This window comes from Plecotus auritus (genome assembly GCF_963455305.1).
Source record: "Plecotus auritus genome assembly, chromosome: X".
In the NCBI taxonomy this organism is placed as follows: domain Eukaryota; kingdom Metazoa; phylum Chordata; class Mammalia; order Chiroptera; family Vespertilionidae; genus Plecotus; species Plecotus auritus.
This window is the reverse complement of record NC_137784.1, coordinates 126,333,384-126,344,334: the sequence shown is the minus strand read 5'-3', so window position 1 is coordinate 126,344,334 and position 10,951 is coordinate 126,333,384. Positions and strand designations below refer to the sequence as shown.

General features: G+C 35.9%; 1 protein-coding gene across 29 annotated transcripts in view; it reads right to left on the bottom strand.

The window, feature by feature from the left end:
- Positions 1-2,093: 2,093 nt before the first annotated feature.
- The window catches only part of FMR1 (fragile X messenger ribonucleoprotein 1), a 39,601-nt gene continuing 30,743 nt past the window's right edge, over positions 2,094-10,951 (bottom strand). For 4 of the 29 annotated variants that reach the window (XM_080653773.1, XM_080653755.1, XM_080653760.1 and 1 more), the window contains 4 exons: positions 9,488-9,683; positions 7,770-7,952; positions 6,751-6,833; positions 2,094-4,493 (listed from right to left, as the gene is read on the bottom strand). In XM_080653773.1, coding sequence (XP_080509899.1) covers positions 4,383-4,493; positions 6,751-6,833; positions 7,770-7,952; positions 9,488-9,683 — 573 coding nt within the window. In that variant the 3' untranslated portion in view covers positions 2,094-4,382. Of the gene's footprint in view, positions 4,545-6,144; positions 6,157-6,750; positions 6,834-7,769; positions 7,953-9,487; positions 9,684-10,951 lie in introns of all 29 variants that reach the window. The other 25 variants (XM_080653761.1, XM_080653753.1, XM_080653776.1 and 22 more) reach the window with 14 other exon arrangements.

Below are 10,951 nucleotides of genomic sequence, written 5' to 3'. Positions count from 1 at the left end.
AGGTGGGCAGAGGTAGATGAATGGGTACTGAAAGAGGCTTTACTTGGTGTGATGGATGCATGATGCAGTGTGCAGATATTTTATTGAGTTGTACACTTGAAACCTGTATGGTTTTGTGAACCAATGTCACCCAATAAATTCTATTAAAAAAAAGAAACTGAGCTTTCAAAAGGCATGAAATAGAATCTTTGTATCCCTCCCTAAAAAGCTTGTGAAGTGCCTGCTATTTAGTGAATGTTTGGTAAATATTTAATGAGAACCTGATGAAATCAGGTGGGTGGTTTGTTAACACTCTGTAGCTTTCTCTATATAAAACATGAATACTTTATTAATGTGTACACACTTTGGAGTTCAGATACCTTAGTAACCATTTATTTAACCCAAAAGATCGAAACCTAGAGGTGAAATGACTCATCCAATATTCACAAAGCTATTCCATGCCCTGGTCAAGTGTGGACTCTATCTCTGGATTCATCCTTTTTACAGCATAACTCTGTATGTCCTTTTCTATCATGTAGTATCTATGCTGCACTTGCCCCTTCAATGATATATATTCCTTGATCACTAGTACTGTTCTTTGATGCAATTATCTTACAAGTATTGATCGCCAGAGAAATCTGATGAAGCTGTCTTAGTATTTAACAAAAAAAAAAAAAGCTTAATACTTGAAATAACACTAGCATTCTTTTTTTCCTCTTAGCAAGCCATTCAAGTTCTGTATGATACTGAATAATGATAATAGACCCTAATTCCCAGGATTCCATGGAACCATCTTTTGTTGATACTTAATCTTCTTTCCAATTTTCAAACTACTTCTGTGATTAAGTTGTATGGTATACCAAAACTGGTGGCAAGAATTTTAAGCAATCAATTTTGAAGGTCAGTTTTTAAGCATTTAGCAGCTATACTTGCAAAGACTTTTTAAAATACCTCTCCCACTAACAAAACTTCTTAGCATAAAAAATAATTCCCCCATTTCTTAAAGTTCTGCAAAATAGAAGGAAAATTTATAAATAGTCCCAAATAAAATTTGTAAACAGCCCTAAACAAAAAAGATGCTCAAGATTTAAATGCTGGTACCTGTTAAGCCTTCTAAGCAATCAAGATGAGCATCTGGTAATGGCTATTTCTGAATAACTGGTTATTAGAGGGATCAGAGGGTTATGAGGGAAAGATGCTGTTTATGGTCATGAAACAAACTGGCTCAATAGGGATCAAATCAGTATATTGACTCTAAAAGGGCAGTAGACTCCAAGCTACCAGGACCTTCAAGATCATGATCAGATGAGAGAAATGCCTCTGAGTGAACCCAGTTGAGTCTCAAGGCCATTACTGACAGCAGGCTGTTCGTGTGTAGCACTGAAAAATACTGTGAAACCAAGAAAACTCAACCAAGTTACTTGAAGATTGTTTCTACCTACAACCTCTAATAGACTGTGATCAGCTCTTTTGGCTCTGGAGGAGCCCAGAACTAGGCAGAACAAGCATCAAAGAACCACGAAGTACCACAATGAAAAACTAGACAAGCAGAAAACAAAGGCATATTTTTCTGAAAAACAAAACAAAAAACATCAATGTAGAGGAGATTGTCCTGCATCGTTGGATCATTTTGGACTAACACCACATAGAACTTTGACACTGTTGCCTCTCCATTTCTACCCTTCTTTTCCAGACTGTGCCAGAGTTCCTTGAAGTGACCACAATAGCCAATTCAGGCACATTCTACCTCAGTCTTGTCATTTATTTTCTGAGATATTGACATCAAAGTTATTTTCACTTTCAGCTACATAGACACATTTAATATTTTCCAAATGGCAGGGTATGTTTATGGTTACACAGACAAAAGTATGTGTTTAATATGGTTTAGTGGCATTCTATATAATTAATGTGTTGAAATCTTCTAACTGGGAATATGAAGAATTATATTTTCAAATATCAACATTTTTATCTTCTAAGGACACATAAAACATTTGCAAGGCATATATGTTATGCATGGTAAATAACTTTCCCCCCACATATCATTAATTTTTTAAAATATATTTAGAAATTTAAGACCAGGAGCAAACATTTGTCAGACTAATTTTTTGCTTTTTCATAAGTGCAACTTTTTAATAAAAATTTACATCTAGATAAACAATCTTCAGATTTTTTGAAACTTTAATAAGATTTTAAAAACATCATAACTTTTAACTGAAAAACATACACATTTAGCACACAAATATTGTAATATGAATCAACTCCAACTCTATTTGAAAACATGTGAATCAAATTACAGTTTTAGAAGTTAATAATTCACATTTAAGCAAGTTAGCGCCCTGCTGAATTCAGCCTTTGTAAAAAAAGAGACTTAGTGCATATTGTAATGGCACAATGTGCTTCTGTACCATTTTGTTGATTTTTTCACCTTATTAAACATGATCAAGTTATTGAAAGTTGGTAGATAACGGCTAACTTTCTAGGACGTGAATTTCCAATGGTAACAGTTACATTTTATAACAACACTTTCTATAGATTTCTTTTTCTATCTTAAAACTTTAAAAGCAATCATTTGTAAGGATTGCATCAACATCAATTTCGCAGAGGAAGATCAAACTTTATTGAAACTGCTTGCATACAAAATATATTGCACTATAACCAAACAAATGTCAACATAAAATCCAATCTGTTGTCGCTAATATGTACAGAGAATATTGCCCAAGAGCAGTTACATTACAAGGTCATTCTACCTTGGTTAATTATCTACAGTATTTTAAACCAAACAGCTTACAGATGATGTGTGCAAGGTACCAATTTCTGTTTTCAAATACTATACATTCCAAGAATAAATAACTAGAAATCAACATTAATTTTGGCAATACTTTTAAGAGACTTTTTAATATTCTTGAAATCATGTGCAGTTTGTTGCCATTTTATGTTTATTTGTATGCAAGGAAAAGTAACTGTAAAATGAAAATTCAAAGAAACAAACTCACAAAATACATCAGAGGCAGAATTTCTGTTTGTACGGCTCTACAGATTCAGTGGTACCCCAGCTTGGGAGTTACTTTTTAAGAAAAATATAACATCTTAGAGTGAAGATCCTTCACATAATTTGCCTCACTAAATTTCACCCATTAAAAAAAAAAGACTTAAAAACAAAACCAAACCCAACACATCAAAAAAGAAAAAGAAACAAAAAAAAGTTATTTGTTAACCAATCTTAGTCTGCTTTCCAATTCTGCTTATGCATTAGACCTAATATTTCAAAGTTTACAAAACATTTAACCTGCTTCCAATATTTCTTAGACAAAGTACCTGTACTTCACAGGTTTATTATGCACACATAGAAATGACCCTCCTATCTCCCCAAATTAAGCCTGAAATTAAAATATGAAAAACTTCACAAAACAAGGGGAGGACAAAATAAAAAAGGCTCTAAGTTAAAACTGGTCATCAGGCCAAAGAGCAGGCATATTTTACTAACTTTCAATCAAAAAGATTTGCTCCTAGCTGAAAACATTTTAGCCTCTCTCAAATGAAAAGACAGTTATTTCTTCTCCTGTCTATTCAGAAAAAAATTACACAACCCTCTCAATAACACTATTTGTCAAACTTCAGTGCAACAAAACATAAACAAAAACAATCCTATTCTTTATACTGCCTAACCTGATGTTTATGCAAGGAACAAAAGTGGAAAGCATGCATTCTTCTATAAAGTACTAATGTTTGACAGGGTTTGCAACATCTTTAATATTTAGTGTTCCAACTTATCTTCCCTGAACTCTGCATCCAAATATAATATTCCTACCTGCCAAGATATAGAAAAGGCACAGATCATACAACTTTTTTTTCTTTTTCTTTTTTTTTTTTTTTGCTAATGGAATGACAAATGTCACATCACACACATCTCAGGGTCCACTAAAATACTGAAATAGTGGACCAACACATAAATTGACACAGGACATGAAATGACATATTATTTCATTGACTTCTAAATAAGACTGAAAACATAAGTCTAATATGATTACCATAAGTGCTATTTATTCAGAAAAACTGAAATGTACCAGTGTTATCACCTATGTAGGAAAATGATCCAAATTAACAAAGAATATCACTTCTCAGTACTTTAAAAAATAAACCAAACTAAAATCCTGTCCTGAAGTGCTAAGTATACTTAAAAGCAGTGCTTGAAAATTTCAAGATCAAGATATCATTTTTGTGCAAATGTGAGAATTGTTGCTTATGGCCAATACCAGAAAAATAAAATTCTTAAACAGAATTTGTGTTCATTTCATGCCCTGTGCCACCTTGCCTACCTTTTGTCTTTGGCCTAACAAAGTTTTCTAATATGGAATAAGAATTACGGAAATGGTAATGGAAATATAACTTCAGAATTACGCAGTTTAGGGTACTCCATTCACAAGTGGTTGCTGACCATCCACGTTGTCTGGCTTTTCCTTCTTCTGGTTACGATCTTTACCCGTGCGCAGCCGATTACCTTCACTGGAGGTATTCTGTAATGTTTTAGTGTGGACACTCCTTTCATTATTGCAGTCAACTCTGATCTAAAACAAGTTATATTTGTTATATACACACACCAAATCCTATTGTAATTTGTAATTGGCCTGACAAGAAATTTAAGCCTGAAGTGTAAACTCCACATGTCAAAAAGGGAAATGGGGGATGAGAATAGAAGTAGTGAAAGAAATTAAGTCAGGTAGGATCTTTATTTTGTTTATGATTTTAAGACACTCTTCTTCTTTAACTGGAACCCACTGGTCATCTCATTGCATTCAAAGTTAGATAAAAACTCACAATCCTACCGTGTCTTCTTCTAAGCAGAATAAAACAGTGAGAAACAAATAATTAAAATGAATGACTATTACAAAATACACATGGCTATAATATTAAGAGTTCAAAAGAATGGGTTATTCTTCAAAGATTATGAAATGCAGGAGAAAAGAGGCAAATTAATATCTTCCGAACCTGACTTTACCAGGATAATAATTCTCTTATTAACTAGCCTTCAGTTTACACCTTTATATCCATCATGGGTGTGATTAAGTTTGTCTATACTGAGCGCTCCCATTGTCTATGGTAGAAGAATATGAGCATTGGTTTCTAGCAGCTTGTATTTCAGTAAGGAAAGTCAGATGATAATATAACTTGAACTCTGAAGAAAAATTGTACAGGGAAATTTGAAGACACTAATTAGCAGAGGGACTGGATCTGGGATCCCAGGAAGAGTGTAAAGAAGAATGCAATTACAAATAAATACTGATTTATACAATATTTTAAGTGTCAACACAGGACACTCAAAACACTGCTAACAGAATTCTAGACACTGTACAAAGGAAAGGTAATATTGACAAACGGGCCTAAAATAATGACAAATATTGATCTGCTTCCAAGTACAAATGCTACATATATCCCAAAATGGTTCACTGTAATTTCAAAGTGAGTTTAAGTGTTGGGTATGATTGTATGTTTTAAATGTTTTATTGTCAAGGGTTTGGTGCTTTATTTTATTTTATTTTTGCATGCACAGAGGGACCTGGAGAGTATTATGCTAAGTGAAATAAGCCAGTCAGTGTCTGATTTACATCTATTCTCATACTTACATAGAAAATACAGCCTTTCTTTCGATACACCATTTTAGTTACAAATATGCATCCTTTTAACCAATGTGATAAAAAAGCCTAGTTCATCAAATATGTCCATTTAAGAAAGGAATTACAAAATTGGTACATTAAATGCCTTACATCTTTGTAAAATATATGTAAGTACATTATTTCATCCATCTCTTTATCTAGGTCTAAGGTCTTTTCTATGCTGGTCCTGAAGAACCCACCAGTAGTTAACATGTACTTACAACTACTATGAATTTTAAAGAACATTTTGTCATAAAGGCCTGCTTTTAAAAAGTTCTTTCTGACTTATCTGGGGTGTTGGTCCCAAATCAATCCATAGTCAAGAAGGAACCCTAACTAGTTGGGTTAAGAATTAAGAGTCAAAGAAGTAGAAGAGAACATGTGCCCTTGGAATCAGACACCAGGGTTCAAATATCGCTGCACCATATGCTAACTATGTGACTTTGGGCAAAGGACTAAATCTTTCTAAACTTCCATTTACTAACCTTTAAAACAGAAGAACAAAATGACTTACCTTAGGTGGCTGCTGCAAGATTAAATTAGATAAAACACACACAAAACACTTAGCAAAGGTGTCTGGACATTGTCCGAGGTAATTTTAAAATTACTTAACAATAGATACAGCACAGGTGACAACCAATTGATATGGAAGTTTCAGAATAGAGGCTGACTGTAAACAAGCAGCTGACTGATTCAGCAGGTTCTAGCTGAGTATCATAAGCCCTGCCTTTTACAATTATTACGTTTGAAAGACATGCCTTCTTTTCCTTACTTTCCATTTAAGTATTCCTGCTTCTCAGGGGAAGAGGGACCCACAATGTTTACTCAGGTCTCACTCTCAGTACATTCTGGGGTGTTCTTTTCTTGGAGAAAGCAGAGGGACCACCAATGTGGTATTGAAGTCATGTGACAATTAAAGTTTTCACAAATACTTTAATTATTCTCTAGAGAAATCTTTGTATGTTTGCATGAAAATCAAAGATTATCACAGTTGTAACGGTAAAAGGAAATTATTTCAAATATCAAATTTATAATCTTTGAATATGTTTAAAAATAAACTCATTAAATTTCAAACTACCATAATGCAAATAATTTAGATGAAAAAGGCATATGCGTTTACCTGGAGGGATCCATCTGCGGTTCTCCCTTTAGCCTCTCTTGGATTACGAGGACGATTATCTGTTCGGGAGTGATCATCGTTTCCTATAGGGACATTTTAAAAAGGTTCAACAATTACTGACTCTAACATGCTTATTGGAAGCTCTTTATTCCCATATCCTCAATTTACTTAGACCAACCAAAAAATCTAAAATATAATCAGCAACCTAGTGATTACAGTTACATAATGGTTAATAATGCAGCATTCTGCCAAGAAACAAAATATTTTGAGGGCATTACAACTATGCGACTGTCACAGGTCAATCTGAGCTAATTTCAGATGTTATGTTTAGACTCTGAAGAAGCTGAACTAGTTATCAGTGTTAATTTATATATTCTACATGAACCATAAGAAAGGCTAATATTCTGTTAATTACTGTATGAAAGGCTGAGGCTTTACTATGATGAGCAGTACAAAACAGGAGAAATGGGGTCTTGGTAATACAGTGTTAAATCACCAAGATTTCTCACCGAACTTCAGGCAGTTGTTACAATTCACCTTTATTTCTTACTAGAGGCCCGGTGCACAAAATTAGTGCACTCGTGGGGGGGGGGCGGGATCCCTCAGCCTTACCTGTGCCCTCTCGCAGTCCAAGAGCCCTTGGGGGATGTCCAACTGCCAGCTTAGGGACTAAGCCGGCAGTTGGACATCCTTAGCTGTGCCGTGGAGGTGGGAGAGGCTCCTGCCACCGCCACTGCACTTGCCAGCCCTGAGCCCAGCTTCTGGCTGAGCTGTGCTCCCCCTGTGGGAGTGCACTGACCACCAGGGGGCAGCTCCTGTGTTGAGCATCTGCCCCCTGGTGGTCGGTGTGCATCATAGTGACCGGTCATTCACTGTCCGGTCAATTTGCATATTAGCATTTTATTATATAGGATGGGAGAATGAGGGGGGGCTAGAAGAGGTCAATGTGGGGGGAGAAGAGAAGAGGTTATATGTGATATTTTCAACAATAAAGATTTTTTTAAAAAGAAAACCTCTACCTTTGAAGCCGCCTCCACGCCCTCTTCCTCCCTGTCCTCTTCCTCCACCGCCACGTCGTCGTCCCTCTCCTCTGCGCAGAAAGTTCTCCCTCTCTTCCTCTGTTGGAGCTAATGACCAATCACTGAGTTCGTCTCTGTGGTCAGATTCTGTTTCAGAAGCATTTGATGCTTCAGAATTAGTTCCTATCGAGAGTTAAAAGTTATATACCATTGTCCGACTTAAAAAAAAGTTAGGTTATCAGAAGCTTCCAGAGACCTTTTAGGGGTAATCTAATACTCTTCCTCCCAATTTATAAACCTACCAAAAGGTATTATTACCTTCTATTTTGTAAAACAAATTATCTTAAATTCAAAATGAAGGGCTTTACAATTTTTGAGGTAATCTTGGAAAAACATTTTTGGTTCTCATTTTTTAAAAAAGGTATTTTATTAGCCATCTAAGTTCAAATCTAAGTATGCCACATCATTGAACAGCTGTACTCCTTTAACCATCTGCGCTCTCTGGAGGAAAAGTTGTCTACAATGGTTAAAAGCAATACTTTGAGAAACAAAACCTCTATATAGTTCCTTTTAATAAGGTTTGGTTAAGGAACAGAGGGGAATGCAGCACATTTTAGTCATCTCTGAGAGAGTGGCAAAGGCAGCGACCATGGCAACTGTCTCAGGGAAGGATCCCTTGTGGGAACAGGGATTGGACCAGATGAATGGGGATATGCTTGCCTGATACTTGGTCCATAACCTTCCCTCCCATTCCCACTAGAATAATTTATTATTAATAAAAGTTTTATTATAATACACTCATTATGCCTGAGGGGGTGAGTTAATGACATAAGGGATGGAAGTGGAAGAAGAGCTCCAAAGTGAGGTGGGACTTCAACATCAAAAAGAACAGACTTTTGAAAGAGGGTTATGGGTTAGGTTCAAAGTTGGCCATAGGAGTGGGTATGTCTCTCCCCAACTCCAGAATGTCAACTCTACTACCTCTCTCTCTTCCTTTGTTGGAGCTAATGACCAATTATAGCTTCACCATTATAGCTTCATTCCTGTGGATCTTGAAGGCTTTCCATCTTAAAGAGTTCCTTTTTGAAACGCAAATATTTGTGAGATGGATTATACCTTATACCACCATCAGCAAATTACATAGTAGTTACACAGTTGAGCAAGAAAGACAGTAGGCACTGGCAGGTGGGGACAGCGTTCAGGAAAAGTACTGGGAGAGAAGAAAGAAGCACTGACGGAAGAGCTGGGAAGGCAAAGAGAAACTTCGCCGACTTCTTGACTGTGCCTAGGGCTGACTTTGGCCATGCCATACAAAATCACCTTATGAGCCACAGGATGTAGACCCCTGATTTACAGTCCATCCAGCAAGTATTACCAGCACATGCCTGACAAAAAATGAGCCACAGTACACAAATGTAAAAAGTTTTGGCTATACAGTAATAAAATTAGGAAAGGCCTTAAGAAAATCATCAACATACAAGGGCTTAAGCAGATTTATCCCCAGTCAGAGCGTGGACAGAACTCACACCTGCCCTGTGAACACTATGTGTCATTATCAGGTTTTTACTCTATGTCTCTTGCAACACAATTTGAGCCATTGTGAATTGGAAAACATGTAGTGAGAAATAGTTATAATGGGGTTCTAATGAATATTAGAGGTTAGCAGCTATTAAGTGTAGGAACAGATAAAGTTACTGAGTAAAATGCTTAGTTTGTACCTGAAGTATATCCAGGACCGCGTCTGCCGTGCCCCCTATTTCTGTAAGGTCTACTACCTCGACCCATTCCTTGACCATCATCAGTCACATAGCCTTTTTCCTTATCTGTACGATTTGGTGGTGGTCTAGAACTAGCTCCAATCTGTCGCAACTGCTCATCAATTTGTAATCTCTCCAAACGCAACTGGTCTACTTCCTATTTAAAATATACAAGATAACAGTAAAAATAATTTGACATTTTACTTAATAATACCTTTCTCCTTTTCATCAGATAAAAAAGTATACTGGAAATATTTCAATTTCAGTTCTTAATTTATAGTAAACACTGTTATACAGAATTATCAAGAAACTGAATGATTTCCTTAAAAACAAAATTAAATAACAGATTACTGATGCCCAGAATTAAGAGATATAACAAAAATACTCAGCATTAATAGAATTTAAAGTTGCTTGATTTGGCACTATTACTCAATGGAATCTGCTAAGGCACAGATATGCTAATTTTGGGACTTGTTAATGACAGGATACTGAATAAAACAAATCTAAAATGTATGAATACAGAAAATAGACATTTAAAGGTTTAACCAGCTAACTCTAAAAATCACACAATGTAAATAATCTGAATTGAAATAGATTTGCCAGTTAATATCTTAATTTACAAAGCATTGAGTTTGGGCCATCTTGTTTGCAAAGAACATATACTACAGTAGTTCTTTGGATGTGATTATACAATTAAGGAACACTTATTTTCAATGAACTGAAAATTATCATATTCCTTATACAGGGCAGAAAACTATTTAATAGCTGACCAAAAAAGTTAGGTCTTACATCATGCCTTGAAAACCCCTTAAGCACTACAACTCTGCTAGACCAAGTATGAAGAACAATATAAATTTAGTTGATCAAAATATACACCTAGGGTCCACAGACTGATCCTTACATACAGTGCTTCCAATATGTTGGGTTCTGCCAAATCCATACACAGTCTCAATTATAACCCTCATTCTTCCAATCTACCCATTTATGGGCTATAGGGAGCTAGATTCATTAATATAGTAGTACTGAGTGTCTCAGTTAAGCAGAGGCCACCAGAGAAACTGTCTACATGAACAGTCACTGGAGAAGCCCCTGAAAAGCTAAGCTCCTAAAATCTGGTTGTGGCAGTTTCTGGAAAAGAAAGGGCAGGTAAGGATTTGGGTGAGTTTGATCTGAGCTCTGAACTAGAATCTGTTTACAAAGGACTTGAACAAAGAAGAGACTGCGGCTGAGTGAGTGGCTTACTCCAAAAGTATAGTTATAGCTCATGGAATGGGTACATCTTGCAAAACAGAATGGTAGTCCATTTATCTCACTGGGGCAAAGCAGTCACCTTTTGGTGAAAGATGACAGGCCCAATCAAGTGAAGATCTGGTGATGGAAAGAATGGCAACAGGACAGCTGCTGATAACCAAAAAAGATATTCAA